We start from the raw sequence: 20,795 nt of genomic DNA, 5'->3' as shown, positions 1-20,795 counted from the left end.
CTCTTGAGGGCCGTTCACAATGAGCTCTGTGGAGAGGAATGGGGGCACTATTCTAGAAAGACACACTCCTGTAGATTTCATTTTAAAGTATTTTTCAAAGCTGTGAGAACCAAAAATGAAATCCCATTCACCTCCGTTGTACTGATGACCATCTGCACGGCCCGTCAGATCGTGTGTTTCTTTTGGGGGGGGGCGTTCTGACCCTTTTCACACACGAGTGACAATATTCCTAAGTGCACACAGTGTAAACATCCAGCGCACCGACGGGCTACAAGTAGTTCTCCAGGCTGAGCCGCTGTGCAGCAGCACATTACTGTGATATACTTATGCTCTCCATTCATACACTCAGTCATGACGCTGAATCTTATTTAATGTCACAAGCAGCATTCGCCTGGAGTGGAGCCTTACAAGCTGAGCTCCGGGAGAAAAGGACTGAAGTCATCTTTCTTTTCCTGCACGTCTGCCTCTGTTTCGCCTCTCTCGGTCTTCCTCTCTCTCTCCCTCTGTGCATCTCTATCTGCTTCTCTGCTGTGATCGCACCCCCACACCTCCTCCCCTGTTCCCTCGCTCTCCCCCTCAATCTGTCTCTCTCTATCTATGCCTCTCCACCTCCCTCTCTCTCTTCCCCTCTGCAGTCGGTGAATTCCCTCGGGTTCGACAGCAGGAGACTATTACACTCGCAGACAGATTCGCTCTCCTCCAATTCTTCTCTGTCCTCTTCCTCCCAGCTCTCCCCCGATTTCATCATCCCTCTCTTCCTCTTCTGCCTCCTTCTCCTGTACTGCCTCTATCCCCTCTTATTCGTTCCCTCCGTCGGCATGAATGTGTGTAGTTGTGCGTTTTTGTGCACTCACGCACAGGCCTTCCAACCCTCCCTCCGCCCCGTTCTCTTTCGCCTTTTCTTCAGTCAATATAATTGGCATCGCAGGAGTGCTCCCTGCAGAGTATGCTAAAACAGCAAGCACAAACACAGAGGGAGAGCAGCGAAGGAAGCAGGATGGGAGAGAGATGTGGATAAAGAAGATGAAGAGAGAGGGGAGGACAGGAAAGCAGAGAGGGAAGAAGAGGGAAGAAGACGATGAGAGGAAAACAGAGGAAGGGACTTAAAAGTGATGAGAGGGGATAGATAGACAGATAGATAGACAGATAGATAGATAGATAGATAGATAGATAAATAGATAGATAGACTTTATTTCAGATTCAGGGTCCAGAGAGACAAATACATAAAAAGAAATAATGAGAATGGATGAGGATGAGAAATAACTATAGAATATAGAAGGAATTAGATATATAAGAAGAGAAGAGGGCAGAGAGAAAGAGAAATAGAAATAAAGAACCGAGCAAAAAAAAGAAAGAAAGGAAGAGTTGAAAGGAGGAAGTGGGAATGGAAGAAGGCACGAAAGCAAGGAAGAAAAGATAATACCAAGGGGTTGGGGAAGAAAAGAAGAAACAAAGAGAGGAGGGAAAGAAAAAGAAAGGAGGGACGAGAGCTTGAAAAAGACAAAGACAGTAAAAAAAAGAGGAAACAGAGAGGCCAAAAACAAAAGGAATTGGGAGAGAAACGAAAGAAGAGGAAAACAAACACAAAGGGAAAGGGAGGGAAATGAAGGGAGGAGAAAGGAGGACACAATCAGAAGCAGAAGCAGGGCAGATAAGACAAAAGGGTGACACAGAGGAGAAAATGAGGAAGACAAATGGGAGACAAAGGTCTTGAAAATAGCAATCGGCCACCAGAAAAACCAGAGTGCGTCCATTCAGAAAGCAGCAAGCCACTCAAGACAAATCCAGCCGTATATCTCCTCCTGACGAGACACACAAGGGCCAAACCACATTAGACTGCAAGACAACCATCCTGAAATAACCCAGACCTCAAGTCGCAACAGCAGTCTCTCTGCCTCTACCTCCGGTTTCACAAAGAATAACTTAGGATTTCTTTTTTTTTAAGCTGGAGGCAATATTTCAATGTAAAAGTGCAGGTCTCATCAGCCTAAAGCACATATACTTCATTTCATTCGGCAAAGACGAGCGCCCCACTCTTGACACACTCCACATTTGTCCTAATGAACCAACAAGATGTCAGCAGCCGGAAATGTTCTCGGCAAACTGCACATTAATCAAACCACAAGTGCAAGAAACGAACACCAATGCGAGACGTCCAGAGGAAGTGAGCCGACCGGCGACTCATCCGGCAGGAAAGCAGGTCGGAGGAGTGCAAAGATTACTGACATCACAGTACCGGCATTACCGGAGATCACGACGTCACGCCACTTTCTGGCTAATGAGTCTCGCTAACGAGCAAATGAATCTCCTGCTGCCACTCGGGGGGTGGGCGGCTGAAATGAAATGTTGTCGTGTTTATTCTAAATGTGACACATGTAGGGCTGCAACGAACCTTTGTTTTCATCTTTATTAATCCATCGCTTATGTTCTGATCGGTCGATCACTCATGTAGGAGATAAAAATGTCGACAAATGAAGACAAATGTCCGTCACAACAACGCGTTGGGGACCTGAAATTGCTGTCCCAGTGTCAACAAATGAAAAGATGTAAAACAAATTCAAAGGTTTTAAATCTTCTCTTTCTCAATGCTCGTACATTCATGTGTTACTTCGTGCACATGGTATCAGGTGGAACATTGAACTGAGCGCTGTGGTACTTATTCTTAAAGGCTTCTCTGCGATGGACTGTTGACTGTTGTACCTCATTTGTATCTTGCTTTGGACAAAAGCATCTGCCAAATGAGTAAATCTAAATGTAAATTTACAGATACAAAGCTCGGAGAAGAAAAGCACTTAAATGTCACTTTTGAAGATGGGACCAATTAGGGGTCTTGCACGGCTGTGACGCCACCTGTTCACAGACAGACTGAACCATAAACACCTGACGAAGCACGGAGAACCACTTCTGTGGTAGAATCCGATACAGTCGGTGTCTCCGGGACCAGATTGTGCCGCGACGACAAGCACACAGACTCACAAGGTGAAAACAACACCAGCCACACGCTGTCGACACAAATAAATAGTGTGTCAGGACAATGGGGAATGGACAATGTAGAATAGAATCGAATAGAAATGTACTTTATTCATCCCCAAGGGGAAATTTGTCTGTGCAATGTACAGAGTTATAGAATATGAGGGCGGTATTTGAAAAGAAAACGCTATGAGATTACTTAACCAATATGGAGTCAAGTTAGTTTTGTTTGTACAGCCCAATATCACGAATCACAACTTTGCCTCAGGGGCTTTACGATACAGCTCACTGTGTCCTTGAACCCTCGCAGCGGATACGGAAAAACGCTTCAACGCTGGAAAAAATTTAAATAAACCTCAGGAGAAGAGGAGGGATTCCTCCCGCAGGACCGACAGACGGGAATAGATGCGGCGTGTCTACATTATGAACCTAATAAATTACAACATAGACAAACCAAAATGTACATGTAGCTAAAAATCAGGATCAATAATACATGAACGTGTATCATCATCTCTCTGTGTTGATAGCAATCCTGCAGATTTACTGCAAAATCTGACTTGATGGGACACTGCAGCACAGCGGTCCTTGGAGGCTGACAATCTTTCCTGGTAATAGTGTCATTTGTTCTCGGTAATTACTTTATTGTCAAAATGTGGCGAGAGTTTACGGATCTTACAATGCGACAAAGAGAACACGATAAAACTGCCAAACACAACTTATTTGTGATTCAGAACAGCTAATAAAAATGCGGAAATTATAAATGGCCGGTGTACCAAAAAGGGTGACATGAAATTATTTGTTAAGGAACATGAAGTCCAATTTCGTTTACTAAAGCAGAAATTATGAATAAAACATTACAGCGCCTATCGTGCTGCTAACCCTGGCCCGCTCCGTCTGAAATAATCTCAGAAGGGAAACGCAGGACAAAGAAACGTATCGAGTGGCGAAAAATGAAGACCTCTAATACGGACGTTTCACACATTTTCACCCTTTTCAAGGCCTTAAATTTAGATTTTTTTTTTTGGCGTTTAAAGACCCGTGGATGCTCTCTCTTGCTCTGTATTCCGTTTTCTCCTCTGTCGACTCGGCTTCTCTCCTTCTCTTTCTGTCTCTTCCCCTCCCTTCCTCAATCTAATCTTGCTCTCTGAAGGCAAAAAAAAAGAAAAAAAAAAGAAGAAGAGGACAGACTCTATTCTATTCAAATCCAAAGCCGGGAGAGGAGACTCAAATCCAACCCAATCGCGTTTGAAGCTTGGCTTGGGCGCCGGGGCTCCTGTGATTGACAATCTGAGGGAGGACGTGAGAAAGGAGGCGACGTCGACATCGTGTTGCTGTGATGAGTGCAAATATTCGTGGTCTTTGTTTTATGATCATTGGATTTGCATTGCTGGTCCTTCAGATTCACTGGCATTTATAGAATAAGGTTCTTATTTACTTGACTTTTAATTTTGGGCGGTAATCTGTTGTTCCAGGCTGAAATATCTGAAATTAGATCTGGTACCAACGTTCATGTTCCCCCGAAGCGGCCATCATCAGGTCTAACACTTTGGTTTGTGATCAAATACCAGCAAATATTAGCACGCTAACGCGTTAACCTCAAATGGTGAACGCGGCAAACATTGTACCTGCTAAACATTAGCATGCTAAGCGTCGACTCATTGAGCATGTTAGCATGCTGGTGTTAGCATTTAGCTTGGAAATGTTGAAGCGCAACCTTCTTGCATAGTGCTCTCATCTATAATGACCATGTCCTGACTATGGGAGAAAAATGTTTTTGGATTTTTTTAAATGTTTCTGTTTGTTGCCTACAAGGATGGAATAAAATGAGCGATCCGTTGGAGATTTAAACTGTGATGTGGTTTCATGATTGAACTTAATGCTAACCCCGATGTTGATACGGCACAATGATTAACAAGAACCATTCCAAAATGGGACTGATCAAAAAGGTTGCGTCTCAGTCTTGTTGAATCATGAAAAGCAGATTTCTGTGAAGGTCTATATGTCGTACAAAAGCTGAAAAACAAAACCTATCCTTGTAAATTGAGTTCTTTATCACATCAAGTATTAAGTGTGGGCTTTTAAGGTCAGGAAAAAAAATGTTACGGAAACGAATTTTGAGAAATCTCTGTCTCTGGCAACTCTTATTCATACAGATGATGGTGCTGTAAATGAAAGGCACACTTCCTGTTTCAAACTCTCACCTGAAGGCTTTTACAGATGACAGGTAGAACATCTCAGAAGACAAACATCTAGCCCAGTTACCTTGGACGTACTACTTTTAGGTAGACGTTATTCCGTGTGTCATAACTTGAAAGCCGGTAAAAGAAGTTCTCCATCACACCAAGAGTAGGAGTGTAAGATAAATACAAGATGATTCGATGTTAGATGAATTGTGCCTGTCTGTTAACCAAAGGAAACGTACTATTTGACTGTGAAGATGTTTGAAACTGCGGCTGAAGGCTCTGAGATGTCAGGTGAAACTGTGAACTTTGGATATTCCCCTTCTGGATAGGAATTACTGTCATTTCGGGAAGCAAAAACCCAAAAGGCCGACGTCCTCTACTGGCCTCGACGACTCACATCTTGCATGAAATCTGCTGCATCCCTGTCTCTCTCTCTCTGCGGGTAGATCTGTGCACAAACACTGTCGTGGTTAGGGATTCCCCCTCGGGCCGCCAGCGCTCAACAAACACTGCGCAGTCAATGCGGCGCTTTGGGACAAATCATCCGACGAATGGCAGGTGTTCCATCACCGTTCCATTCCTAGTTTTTAATGGATTTACTTTTCTGACAGTGAAGAGGTTCTGTGACTTCACTTTGAAACTGCTGTATGAATAGTTATTTTATGATACTGTATATCACGTCTGGCACTGTGAATTATTCATATTCATCTTAGTACAGTATTATCCAAGAGGAGCTTTAAAAGGTCCTACTTCAGAGTGTTTTCAAAGGAGAAAGAATAATGCGCATGATGTTTGTCAAATAAAAGCATGGTGCTATTTTTCTTTCTCCTCCCTACAGAGAGGTGCTTTTCAAATAGAGTACATGAGCCACTGTAGCTTTGTTAATCGGATATTTGTGTGAGAGTGTTTGCACGTCTCAGCATGTGTGTATATATATACAGAGAGGAGCTAATGAGAATATTAAATGGTATTTATGAATAGCTAAACGGGTATCCATTCTACTGGCATCCCTGTGTGACCCTGCATACAACACTATTGCTCATATAAATGCTTGACAGTGTCACACCGACGAATGCTCCTTCATCAGGTATTTCTTCATTGAAACTGAAAAAAAGGTTCAGGTGACGCTTTCAGTTTTCATTTTGACCAGCGCGACATCAGTTGATTGGAGGGACTTAAGTGATTCAACGTTGACAGGAAATTTCACAGCAGCAGTTTATCGAGGATGAACCAAATTGAAAGAGGCAGAGTGACAATTCAGCGAGAGGCCGACATTGCCTCCCCCCAGCCTTCTGTCGTCACTCCTTCACAACGGTAGCGCGTCCCCCTATAACCAGTGCTAGCTGTGTCTACATAAGCTGTGACAGACTTCTATTGTTCGGGGGAATATGTGCCAGTCAATTTATGACATGCTGGCTGGACTTAATCTGAAAATGCCAGTAAAAATGATTGGATTTTTGAACATGGAATTACTGCACATCTTAACATGTCGGCCATTTAACTGATGCTCTAAAACGGAGCCAAGGACAATGACGGAGCAGATAGTGGAGTCTAGCTCCTCGGCTGTGGACGCATTGACAGGACGCATGGTTATAGTGCAACTTTAAGACTAGAGCTGGCCGCAACCTGCGGGTTTGAAAAAAGAAGCCAACGTGAAAGTCCCTTGAACTTACACTCTTTCTAACATACATCAGGGGGCGACTCCTCCAGTTGTATAGAAGTCTATGAGAAAATGACTCTACTTCTCTCTTGATTTATTACCTCAGCAAACATTGTAACCTTGAGTTTATGTCGTGAATTGCTAGTTTCAAGTCTTCTTCAACACAGCATGATGTTCATTTAGCAGAGTGTGAAAGTATGTTCCCATTGAGAGTAAAATCAGCGTTCGGTTGTACTTCCCTCCACCCTCTCGTGTCGGTTCTGGTTGCAAAAAAAACAAAGATCTTTAACTGGCTATCATGAAAGGGAAAAAAATAAAGCAACAAATCCTCACAAATGAGAAGCTGGAACTAAAAAATGTTAAGTATCATAAAAAAAATTACTGAAACCATTACTGGATAATCAAGCCCATTCATTTTCTGGTCTTTTGGACAAATGGATAAATTGACTAAATGCTCCAGTGTCAGGAAGGCTGTGCACAGTGACTCAGCTTGAATATGTACGTATTAAGCCCATGCACTGCATAGATAACTCTGTGTCAGCCATCAGATACTGTTAGCACAACTCTAATCAAAGAAAGTGTTGTGTTGCCGGTCAGACTTCAGACTTGGGTCTTCATTGTCAACTTGCTGATGAAGATGTGCATGCTTGACTTTGACTTGTCCTCGGGGACTTGAGACTTGAGACCCAACCCATGAAATCTCTCTCCAGCAAATGTCCTAGATTGCAAATTTCACTGTTCCGCGAAATCAAAATTCCAAAACAAAATTTCCGATTCATTGATATCTTAGATTCTGCGATGCCTATCTGTCCATCTTTTCCATTGAATTCTTAAAATAGGATTTCCTCCTGCACATTGGGGTGGGTAGGTCACACCAGGTTGTCGTGGCTTTCATGTTTGCTCCACCGAAGTGTAAGACACAATAATGCGAAGAAATGTCAGCAGGTAGCCATCTTGCCCACCGGCAACTGACCCGATGACGTAAATGACCCGTCCTTTTCCCTCTTCGTCCTTTTTCGAACAGAACCTCGGTGAATTGTACCGGAAGGTTGACGAAACCAGGCCAGCGCTGCTTCTCTCAGCCCCCGAGGGGGAATGACCAGAAAATGTCACAGAACCCTTCAAACGACAACAAAAAGACGCTCTCCCGGGCACGCCGCCGAGCGCCGTCACAAAGTCAAGCGTGACACCAGCCGTGTACGAGTCTACACGCCTCCCCTCCCCCCTGCCAGTGAAGATGTCAACCTGAAAATAGCTCAGTGAAGCCGAACACTGAGCCGCGATCAATAAATCACAATAATATTTAAATATTCATTGTAGAATAAGAGCACAAGAAGGGAAGAAAAACAGAAACGCAGGGGATAAACACCTTTTTCTTTGCTTCACACATCAAAACGTTTGCCTTGAGGAGGTTCGACTGCATTATCAAATTCTCCCTTCAAGGGACTCATCAAACATACAGTAGCCCGTGTAAGAGGCTGATAGTCGTCACGCCCCGGGCTTCCTGTATGAATGAACAGCAGATAAGGGCATGTAGCTCATTAAGTCAATTATATCGTTCACTAGTGCCGTCTGTCGATGCATTACGCGAATGGGACGAATTTGCCGGTAGATATGGAGTCATCTTCATTGGCACGCAGGCCGAGGGAGAGCCATTGAACTGTAACTCTAGAGAGAGAGAGGGGGGGGGGGCGGTTCCATTCAGAAACTAGACCACGTGGGCCGGTCGAGCCTCGCAGCAGGTGCCGTGTCGATAAATCTGTCCTTTAAAAAAAGGCCTGTCCATGTGTTGAAGAGCAGCAGCAACAAACTCAGCGTGTAAAAAAAAACACACCAACAGAACGGGAGGTCTGGCATGCACTCCTCAATCCATCCCCGCAGTTTGCTTTTGATAACAAAAGTCATAATGACATTCAAGTACCGTACTCACCAGGCTGAGAAATTAAGCAGCGACAGAAGGAGAGAAATGGAGATGGAACAAGACGGAGGGGGGGGGGGGGGGGGGAAACGAGGAGTGTGTGTACGTATGTGTATGTGTGTGTGTGTGTGTGTGTACATGTGTGTGTGTGTGTGTTCGCATACATGCTAGTTAGGATGTACGCGGGGTCGGATGAGACGGAAGTTGGTTGGGTGCCAAGTGGTGAGGTGGAGAAAGCAGCTTTCCACCGAAACCTAAGTCTGTTAATAAAGTGTGTGATTAATCCAGCCCCCCCCCCCCCCCCCCCCCCATATATGAATATATGAAAAGCATTGGCTGGCCTGTGTTTAGCAGGCCAGCCAATGCTTTTCATATATTCATACACATAGCTTTGCGTACACACAGATAGATAGGCGGACACACACGAACACACACACATAATGTTTTCGCCTGGCAGTCTACAGCTTGGCTCACGGGTATTTTTGTTTAAGTAAAGACTAGAAGGCCTTCAAAGCTCGATTTGAATACGATTGTGTGTAAGTGTCTTCATGCATAAATATGTACATATGTGGGCTTTTTTTCTTAGATTGTTTCTGTGAATGGGTTATCATGTTTACACATTTGTGTGTGTGTGTGCATCTCTGAGAATCCCTGTGGATACCAAGGATTCTTAACAGTCTGTCTAGCCAGAAAGTGAAGTGAAGGAGACTGAATCACAACGAGGTGAGTGTATTTTGAGCGCTCACACAAAGGTAGAAGTGTGTGTGTGTGTGTGTGTGTGTGTGTATAGATTATCATGCAGGGATAAGCAGCTTAGGGAAGGAGCATAGTCTTTTCTAAGTAAATGTCATTAATTTTAATTAGCTGTATATTTAGCCCGTACACCTGGATTGGCTGTAATTCCGTTTGTGGAAACAGCGACGAGTGATCTGAGCCGGTGATATCACTCAGGTAGCGATTATATTGCCGTAGCCGCCTCACATTTGCACAATGTCCCGTTTTTGATTGTGTCGCGTGCCTTCGGAGGATATCACAGGCAAATAGGCATTCCCTTCATTTTCCCATTGCATGCTCTATGTAGCGCCACGGCTCGTCCCTTCTCAACCTTTTTTCTCTCGTGTGTTCTTTCCCCTGCGTCGCTCCCTGCGCTGTGTCTTTTCATCCTCTCTCTCCGGTCTGTGCACCCCATCATTAGAGTGCGCTTGCTTTATTTTTCCCCTGACTACCCCCTCCTCCTCTACTTCTGGGCCCGCATGCCTCTTACTGTATGGATTTCTCGTGATCACGTGCGCGCCTCTGTCGTTCTCCCTCCGTCTCCCTCCCCCCCCCACTCCTTTCCCGGGTAATCAGCTTATCCTATGTGTGTCCAAGCCTCTATGTCTGCGTTCCTCCTCTCTTTGTTTCGGATTCATTCAGCAGGGAGATTAGAGATGCCTATTTGGTGCCTTTGTCTTCAACCGGCGCAGCAGCGCTGGGTTACACCGCGCGGCGATGGCCTCGTCGGCAGAAGCCACAGCCACTCATCATGTGCTCATCATACCCTGATCAGTGTGAAGGGCCAGATGCAGAATAAAAGCCGAGGCTGCACCTGGGTGTGGGAGTTTGAAGCCTCAACTTCTATCACAGTGATTGACTGCTTGATCGATTGCCTGACCTTTTAAAAGGAAGGCCGTACATATACTGTGTAATAATAATAATAACAATAATAATTGTACAGCAATTCTCACTGGAAAAGGTGGATGTGAAAGAAGCCTCGAAGCTTCTTCTTGTGTTCATCAATAAACTACTTTGTTGGAATTAAATTCCTCCATTAGAAAAGAAGAGTTGGGAAAAGCAGACCAGTCGGCAACAATCACTGTATTCACCAAGTCCAAGGTGAAGATGTTCAAACAATGGAGATATTGATTCGATGAGTACCCATCTGTGCTTTGGCATTGATGGAGGAACATAATCAACCAAACACACAAAAGCTCTGGAAAACGTGACGCAAGGGTTGAGTGGAAGAGAGACAACAAGCTATTTACTCCACTGTCTGTTTCAACATTTAGCAGTCTGACCTCATTTTTCGCCTTTCAGCAGATTCATTCAAATATATCAGATGTAAAATATATGTACATTAAAATGTGACGTCCGTGTGGAAACCACTTCTAATACAGCGGGTAAATGCACATTGCTATCTTCATACCGCCAAAAAGGAAGATGAAACCGTCCACGCGGTGTGTTTTCACATCTTGCAAACGGTGCAGAAAAGTCTCAACTCCATCCAAAGTTTGCCGTCCGCTCAGCTTCTCCAAAGACTCCTACGGTACCACTCCTACGGTACCATTTCCACCAGTTCTCGCCACTTCGCCTCTTCCGTAGAATTTACAGTGCTCGCAAAACTGCAGCAAAAAAACCCCACACGTCATCATTTCTGTTGCCTTCCAGGAAAGACTCATAAAAGACGACCTTTTCCGCTTCGATGAAAAGTAAACCCAGGCGCTACAGCATCAGGTCTAATGATCCTACACCCGTCATGCTTGTTATGTTGACAGTGCAACCGGCAAAACGACTTCCCCACCTTTGGGGTGCATGACGAATTTGATTCAATTACAATGCAGCCATAGATGATGATGAAACACACGCACCAAACGCCGGGTACTGTATGAACTCAGAGGACATAATGAAGACTGCCTTTCAGTAGCAGACCTATATGGCAGCTATGAGCATTTAAGCAGTGTGGTACAGTGGGATCGGGAGGCATTAGGAGTGCAGCAGTGCAGTGGAACCATAAATAAACTCCACTGAGCAGTGGCTGTGTTACAATGCAAAAACTTAAATAATGACAAAATCTAAATGTTCCACAGGACACAATAAACTCCCAACTGTAACGATAAAGATATGCTTTGTACAGGAAACCATATTCAAAACTGCTTCAGTACAATAATCCACTTTTAGAATAACTTTGTATCCAATTTGCAAAGCAGTCACTTTAAATCGTCCTCCCTGTTAATCAGTCGCTCGATGCTAAAATGCTATCAAAATCTTCACTGCATGTGCCGAGACAGGACTAGGCCTCGAGGACTCGGCCGGTCCGTCTGGCTGCTGATTCACTTTGACATTCGATGAGCTGGTAAAGCAGAAGCGCCAGACTCTGCCTCCGACTGTGGCCCAATGCAGCGCTGAAACAGGGAAGTGTATCACAAATAGTTTCCCTAAAACAGCCATTTATAGTTATATTATAGAGAGGGGGGGGTGACATGGCAGCGTGTGTCAGGTTTGCTGACACAGACGCCGCGTGCGTTCAGCAAAACAGCATGTTCAGAAGTATTCGGAGTAAGAATGCAATAATACGTAAACACAGACGTTTTGCAAAGATTCATACGAGTGGGAATTACTTCCATGGGAGGTTATATTCACAATACCTTTTCCACCAACGCTGGTAGTACACGTGACAGTACTATGTTAGAGGCTTGATAAGACTCAGCATCCACTGAATGGACATCGACATCCTCAGCAGAAACCAGCCGATCGGGAGAATTCCCACGAGAGCACGCAGGTGAATTAAAAAGGCTTCATGGCTGTGGTATCAGCGATAAGATCCCCTCCCCCACCCGACCCCCCAGACCCACTCCCTACCACCAGCCGAAGTGATGGCATCATCAAAAACAGGCAATAAACAAGAGCAGGCCTCTGCTCTTTCATTGGTGGAGCTCCTGCGCTCAGGGGGAACCCTCAGCACTCAGACTCAATCAATATAAATGCTGCGCTTTACGGCCACGCACTCGCGTCTTCCGGCACCCGAGCATAGTTGGGAGTTTCACACAGCGGCAGTGATGTGCTTCAACAAACAGATTCACCTTTCCAGGAAGCCCTCGGTCTGACCAGCCATGCATCGATGACATGATGGGTGATTTCCACCTCCCTGCAGCAATCAATTAAAACACCCGTTGGAGAATTCCGGCAGGTAATGGGAGAAAGTGGGGGAGGTGGGGGGGGGGGGGGGGTTGGGAGTGGTGAGAACGTGGGACCTGAAAGGAAAAGCCAGTTGAGCATGGAGCACGATAATAAGGGCTCTTGTTGTTGAAAAAAAAATGAAGCAAATGAATTTATTCCGAGGCGGGTCTTTGTTATTGTGGTTCGCTTTGTTGAATCGGCGGTGTCTTTGCGAAGTGATGGTTTAAAGAACCCGTCATTTTGACGACTCTCGGCTGCCGCAGAGCGACGCGTCTTCCAAGAGCACCTGAGAGGAAGCTGAGTGTGTTTTGCCGCTTTGCAGAAATCTCAAGAGCACTTCTGTCTTTCGGTGTCGAAATGACATTTGCTGTTATTATAATGCCAGCAGGTGAGCTTGATCTGTTTTGCCGTAATCTCACTTTGCCTGAGTGGGCCAGGGTGGATGAGATCTGCCTCAGATTGATGAGGCCTAATGGGAGTCCTGTTTGGGCGCTCTTGATGCTTTTAAGATCCGATGATACCAGCGAGCCACTGCATTTTAATTCGGCTTAATTTAGCCACAAATGACTTATCAACACTTGTGCCTTGATGAGCTGTGAGCTCTCTCTGCTTGTTGCTTACGCATGTGTAATGTTTCGGCGTGTCTGAGGAGCTATATGAAGATAACATGAAGACACAGCAATGTGCATAATGTGTGATGCAAATCCTCCCCAGGGCTCCGGTGCTCATGGTTAGAGCTTTGCTGGGAGTTTAATCAATCAGCCACAGCGCCTTAATTAATCGGCATGATGAACAGGAGAAATAATTGGTTTTCTGCCAGATGTGAATCTGTTGCAAACTAATGCCAGCCAATCAGGATCTGATTTATAATCACAAAACTGATCTGGACGACAAAACACTTAAAGGATCAGAGAAGAATAAACACGCAAGACAATGGAAGTCGTATGTGGCTTTGGATTTAAAATTCTGACAGGAGACAGTTGCTTCTACATATTGCACTGAGGAATTTTAGACGACGCCGAATTGGATCTATATAGTGTCACAATCATCATCAGCCTCATTGATTGAAAAGCACAGGATATGAATTCTTGAAGTCTTTTTTCTTTAAATAAAAACAAAAGACATTGCTTATTAATTAACATGAGAATAATTAATTGGGCTCCTCCCCAGATGTTTCTGAATCAATCGGCAGAAAACGAATGAGTCGGTATGCTTTCCATTGAAGCAGCGGATGTCATTAAGTGCAACCCCCACATTGACAAGACTGATCTGCCCCACTCCAATCAGACGAGGTAACCGGTGGCTGAAACAAATGAAAAAGCACTGGAGCCAGTAAATAGCCAGGGTCGAGATTGAAAACCACTGGTTTAGCCCGGTGCCAGTGGAGCCAAATGGAAAAATAGCTTAAGCCTCTTATTAATGTCACAGTGGCTAGGCGGTAATTCCCCGAGGCTCTGTGTACCTCGGCTTGTTAATGAGTCACCGCTTATCAGTCAGCCTTGTTAACAGGCAGAGGCCTCCCATCCAAACCGCCGACTGCCATTGTGTGTTAGCCCTACTGTGTATTAGCCAAGTGGTGTCCCATCTTGGCACACAGGAAGTCAACAGTAAATAACAGCAGCACACACAGGAAGTGGGCATGGAGCCAGCGAGAAAGAGCTGGTCCAGGGGGGGGAAGGAGCCCATTTTGTGGCAGGATAAAGTGAACCACTGGCCGAGGCGAACGCATGCGGAGCCCTCCCCCTCGCCTGTAAATCTTACCGCACTAACGATTGGTCCACGCTGCTCCCGTCCTGTAATCCTCTTTCATTATTGGCCTCAGCTGGAAGCACCGCGCTCACTCGTTCCGACCACTAGAAGTCGCCGAGGTAAGTAAACTATTAGGGGTGTTTTCTCGTCGACAATGCAAAGATTTTCCTGGGGGGTCTGGGATCAGGCTGCAGTGGAGTTGAGGGCCAGGTGGCTGATGGGAGGCCACAGCGAGCGCTGCCCTTCACTCTGTCTGCTAAAAGCGATCAGGCCGACGGACCCCAACCCCCCCGAGGTAACTGGGTCAGCAGAACAGAACCAGGGCACAGTCGGCCAAATGCATGCCTAATCTGTGCCCTTCTGAGAGGCACTTTCCATGGCATGGCTGCACATCCAGCTGTGGAAATGGATATGTCAAATGGCGCGCAATTAGTGTCTCCCCGATTCGTTCACTCGCTCTAAGGAAGCCCGGTCACAGATAAACCCAGAGGAAAGAAGACAGAGTTAGGGCAGTCCTTTTCCCTGACTTTGACATACATCAGATGAAGATGGGTCAGTGGAAGTAGGAGAGCTGGGAGTCTGGGATTGGGCGGGAATTTAAGCATCACGGCATGTAGCTAATTTTCTCTCTTTCCCTCTTTGAATGATGACAGCGGACAAACAGCCTGCATGCTTTTCATTCAGCGTGGACTCTGAGTGCAGCAGTGACGGGCAGCCCTGCCCTCTGATTGCTCATCTGCTCCTGCATTGATTTACTGAGCTAGTCGTTTTTCCTCTGTGATACATAACATTGAATTATTTATGCTAAGTAGACCCTTCTGTTCCAGGGCCTCTTAGCATGGAGATCTCCATTATGACGGCATTATCTGACTACCCACCCCGCCCTACTCCATCTTCTACTTAACAGCCGTTCAGACGGACCGGAGCAGATGAGAGCGATGGACCGGCGCCCTGCAGCTCACCACATTGCACACTGAGTCACCACCGTTTGCCACATTACTCACACGTCTGGAAGACAGTGAAGAGCCTAAATATCTGGATGTACAAGTGCCCCTTCTTATTCTTATTAATGTTCCTAAGTAGCACAAGAACTATCATTTGAATTCTGATGGATTTCACTGCAGAAATGTTATTTTGTTTCAGTGTATTTAATATTCGTATTTCTTGATTGGAAAAATGTCTGACAAAAAGACCACAACTTAATGTTTTACAACATTACTCTGTCAACTCAGCACCGCTTCCCTTTTACTCTCAACCGCACACTTTGACGCGTTTTCTCATCCCCGAAACACTGTCAGACGTCCCGGGCTTAATTACTCTGCCAGACTGACATGATAATGTAAAACAGCTCTTAGGTGAAAGCAAAAGCAGGAATTGGTCATGCATGGTCGGGCCTCCTGCTAGCACACCTTAATCAAATGTGACGCGGGTCTGAATGCGAGCCAAAATCGCTTTCGGACCCAAATAACGAACCCGCCGCCTGGGTTTCAATGACGAGCTACACGGTCGGGGTCAGCGCTCTGACGAGAGATTGATATTTCATCGCAAGCGCCCCAATCTGGAGATTGTTCGTGCTTTTCTCCTCTTCAACAGCTTCCAGTGACCTCATCCCGGCTTCTTGGCACAGCCCGATTGGCTCTCACTTTTTACTGCGCTGACCACTGCGAGCTCACGCTGACTTCCCCACATTTCATATACTGACTTGCAGAAACACAAGTATGCATAATTCAACAGAAGGTTTAAAAAAAAAACAGCTGAGTGGATAAACGAAGTGGAAGCACAGTGAATGCGTGTGCGTGAGCTTGCATATCTGTGCGCATGCACGTGTACGCTGTGCATGTGCCCATGCATGGGCATGCACCGTGTATTCAGATTTGACAAATTGTGCAAGCGAATGCAAGGGACTTCTGCAAATTTATACTGCAAATGCGAATCAGGGAACGTCTATTAGCAGCCTTCCCGCCTGCTGTATCGCCTTAAAGTTCTTTGCCAAACACTCGGCGCAATTAAAGCCTCACCGTACTGAGAACATGCCAGCAGGATTCCACCTGAGTCAATCCATTTGCAATGGAGTCAGGGACAACCGTGATGCGCCCCTTTTCCGTCGGCACGATTTGCCCTCGAAAGGCTGTATTACCGGCAGCCAGACACTTGAGTGTTATGTAATTGGAAAAGCACATTGGACAGTGTATTCCTCTTCACGGTGATATCATTACAAAGTGCTTCTCTCATCAAATCCTCTCTTACCATCCGCTTCCAGCCGCACCCAGCTCATCAAATGTTGAGTTCCAGCCATGACGAGTGGCGCGTGTTCTCGACCGCGTGTCTGTGTATGTTTGTGTGCGTGTTAAGTGTGCACACTCCCGCGTTGCTATTTGAGAGCACACGATTACTGCTCATCTCCAGGTTGCATGAACCTGTGAAACAGATTTAGTCCGAGCGCAGCATGAGATGATGAGATGACGAGCAGGTCAACGTGAAGAGAAGAAGTGTCGTGCGTGAGTGAGTGTGTGTCACGGAGCGAGGAGAGGAGAGCCAGGGGGCAAGTGAGCTACTCCAGCAAGGACCTGTAGTACGCATGTGTGTGTGTGTGTGTGTGTGTGCGTGCGCGTAGTCCTGCACCCACGTGCAAGTCACACACGTTCCTCAAAAACAACGGCATTAACGGCTTATTAACGGCTGTCTGATTCCCTTGTCATAGTACAGGAAACAACAACAAAAAAACTCAAGTCAACAGATAAGGGGCACCACCGGAGACAGAAAGAGAGGGTCGGGGAGGTCAGGGGCCCCGGGGACGGACAGCCAGATATAGAGAATAGGAGGCTGATGGATAAAGAGGGAGGGAGGGAGGGAGAGAGAGAGAGAGAGAGAGAGAGAGAGAGAGATGTGCTTACCATATATTATGTTGCTGTGAACCGCAGCTGCGAATAGTGCCGTCAATAGGCTGACACTCCATAACGCGGAGGGGGTTGATGGGAAGGCCATGGTCGGGCGCACAGATCCGCCTGTCTCACTGAATCCTCAGGAGGGCAGAGGAGCTCTGGATTGTCACCTGCAGCGGGAGAGCAGTGGAGAGAGATAAGGAAAACAAGCTGGGGCAGGCTGCCTGGCCACTAATTGCACGCCCTGCTATTGGTTGCCGCTGAATAAACGCGTGGCCCACCCGTCGCTCACGTGTTGCTCTGTGGGTATTCATCGATCTGCTTGTGTCATACGGGGCGATTGAGAGAGACGGGGGTGAGGGGAGGCTGGCGATAGAGCCAAGAACAGCAGAGGATGCGATGGCGGTGTGGTGTGTAGGTGGTAATGAGGGGGAGAAGAAGAGGAGGAGGAGGAGGAGGAGGGGGTTCATATTACTGGGAATATATTCATCCACTTTAACAAGCGGTGCGCATGTGGAGGGAAGGAAAAGGAATGTTTGGACTGCCCATAACCGAGCTCCAAGTAATTCTCGCGAATTGGAAATAACGCAAAGCAACAATCCCCCAGTTGGTCGTGAAAAAAAAAAAAACAGAAGAGGAAAATAAGAAAACACACACAACAGCAGCAGAAAGATGCACCTTTCTCCCGCTGAGAACACACGGTGCGCTTTGGACAAGACTGAGCTGCTATTCTACACGTCTGTCCGTCTCCAGATACTCATCACGCTCTCTCTCTCTCTCTCATAATACGCTCCCTTGTTTTATCTCACGCGCAACCCTTAAAATAGCAGTGGCCTGAGCAGAGGTAAGCTCTCGGTCCATCTGCGAAACGCTCCCTCTTTGCCAACGCTGAGAGGGAACCGTGGCACGAGTGCTGCCTGCGGGACGGGCGGGCGGTTAGGGCGGGGATATAGAGTGGGATGGAGGGGGTGAGGGGGGGGGGGGGGTGGGATTGGGGAGGGGTGGGCTGTGTTTATTGTTCCTCCAGCCCTTCCTGTTGAGTAATGGCGAGAACTGAAAACAAAACTAGAACAAGTGCATCCATGGGAAATAACCCGGACACTCTGGGCGTGATTTAAAACAAGTTGGTGCGGCCGGCTCTTATTACGCGGCCGAGTAATAACAGTGATGGTGACTATAATAACAATAATAGCGGCTCGTGGTGGCCTGCATCGCTGCGACGGACCGCGGGAGCACCGGAGCGATGTTTCTCCGGTCGCAGCTTGTTTTCCAACACCTTCTCCGCGCACTTGCAGAAATATCTGGGTTGATATATCTCGATACTCCGAAGTGCTTGGGAGAGGTGGCTGCTTCACACACAGTTGTGATGCTTCTTTGATTTTTTTTTTTTGTTGCAGAGCGACAGAGCCAACAGAGCCGGGGGGAGAGGAGCCGGGTATACAGCGCGAGCAGCCCGACAACAAAACGCATATTCAGAGTCAATTATAAAACACGGGGGGGATTATAGCGCTCTCTCCCTGGGCAGGCATAACAGATTACACACACACAGCCACCTACCCAGAGTGCGCACAAATACACATTCCTGGAGACGGAAAAGCGTCAGCCCTGACAGGTGTCTCCTGTCCGCCCTACACACTCCAGCCGAACCCTGGACAACAATATAAACTGCAAAGCAATGCACGGCAATAACCACACAGACACACACACACAGATACACACGCACACACCGTTATATTCCGCCTCCGGAGTCTGGTTTTGTTGTCGCTGGTCTCCAGTAAAGGTCCCCAGCACGGTCCTCCTTTGATGCGCAGCGGTCGCGTGTCCGGAGCTTTCTCTCAGTCTGTTTTTGTCGACTTTTTTTGTATCTCCTCGCGCCTTCTCCTGACTCTTTGTTTTTCTTGCGTTTTTTCCTCCGCGCGCGCTCTCTTCCCCTCTCTTACACACACATACACGCACTCTCGCTCTCTTGTGTGTGTTTGTATCTCTGTCTCTCTCTCTCTCTCGCTCTCTCTCTCGCCACGGCTGCCGTTCACTGCAGCAAAAACAGTCTGTCTGAAAGACGAGAGGGAGGGGAGGGGACAAGGGAGGGAGGGAGGGGATTTTAATACGATTTGGCCCGTACCATCGGGATAACAGGGCCAGAGCAGGGGCCTACTGGCTGAGAGCAACATGAAGGAGGAGATGGATCAGATAGAGAAGTGTGAGAAATAACCATAATGCCGCTGTACACTCCACAGTGAGTCTAAACTGACCTTATCGTACTTTAATGGCATTTGATTGTCTCCTGTGGTGGCACATTACTGTAGGATCCCCCGTATAGCTCTGCTCACTTCATCCAAAGGTTTGATACCGAGTACAGGTCCAGTGGCCCTCCTAACTTCTAGCATAGGCCGGTACTAAACTACTGAAATGAAGCAGCAGAGGTCATCTCAAGTGGATTGTCACGTTTCTCAGTAGCCTGAAATGTTTCTTATCATTGATATTATGGAGCTATTGTCCCTATCTCGCAGATAGGCCCATTGCTATTTCGCAGGCCTGATCATTTGCAACATGGTAACGTTATACCGAGTCCTTGGCCTAGCGGAGTTGTGGGACTTTCTCTGTGTCCTTGTAACTTCAATATCTCCGTAAAACACTGCTGTGAGTTCAACAATGACTTTATTGGGACTTTTCTTATTTATCTCTGATCACCTCGACATTTGTATAATACCCTCATGACGTTGATACATCATAATGTTTATACCCTTGTAAATGACCACTTTTGCATACAGACTTTATCAATTTTAGTTCTGACCGTTTGGGAGTCAGGATGCAAGGGAGGGGGGGGGGGGCTGTTCTGTTGCCAGAGAGGATTATGGATTAGTTTTACTGGCGGATTAGGTCTGTGTGTGGGGAGGCATTATGGGGTTAAACATGGATGGCGGCAGCCGCACGACAGCGCAATCAGTGGTGACACACTGAAACAGGGGAGGGGGGGGGGAATACAAAATAATACAAGCCATGGGGAGCCGGGAGGAGTTCGAGTCGGGGCGTTTGAGAGATCTTCAAGCAAGCAGCTGCTTTCCACACTGAATAAAATAAGTAGGCCTAGTGCTGCTCTGGGCTTCCATGGTTTGGGTAATGTATGCTTTTTTTAAATTCCACCTTCAGGGGTCTTTGAAAGGATTCCAGAAAGGTCCCCAGTCCGATTTCACTCAATTAAAAACACACAATGACTAGCAATCCTTATTCTGCACTTGCACATGCCACATTGTTGTTATAGTCTACACTTCAATACAAAGTCTGCAGACAAAAATCTTGAGACAACCCCACTTTCTGGCCCTGTGAGTCATTAATGTTCAAAGTGAACCGGAGTCGTTCAGTCTCTGAACCAAACGGGAGACGGAATACAGCATCTGGCGTCATTAAACACTTGATACGAGGACGGGGAAGGCGCTAAATGTTTTTGTTGTTGGCGCTGCATTAGAAAAGCTTTAGCTGTGGCTTCATTGAGTGGA

General features: G+C 46.5%; 1 protein-coding gene across 1 annotated transcript in view; it reads right to left on the bottom strand.

Moving 5' to 3' along the window:
- Positions 1-19,281, bottom strand: part of cadm3 (cell adhesion molecule 3) — a 73,673-nt gene extending 54,392 nt beyond the window's left edge. The window contains exons 1-2 of the mRNA XM_079285667.1: positions 19,026-19,281; positions 17,311-17,468 (exon numbers count right to left, since the gene is read on the bottom strand). Of these exons, the coding sequence (XP_079141793.1) occupies positions 17,311-17,401 (91 nt within the window). The 5' untranslated portion in view covers positions 17,402-17,468; positions 19,026-19,281. The remainder of the gene's footprint in view (positions 1-17,310; positions 17,469-19,025) is intronic.
- Positions 19,282-20,795: the final 1,514 nt, after the last annotated feature.

This window comes from Melanostigma gelatinosum (assembly GCF_949748355.1).
Source record: "Melanostigma gelatinosum genome assembly, chromosome: 15".
Taxonomy (NCBI): domain Eukaryota; kingdom Metazoa; phylum Chordata; class Actinopteri; order Perciformes; family Zoarcidae; genus Melanostigma; species Melanostigma gelatinosum.
The sequence above is the reverse complement of the archived record's forward strand: the minus strand, read 5'-3'. Positions and strand labels throughout refer to the sequence as shown.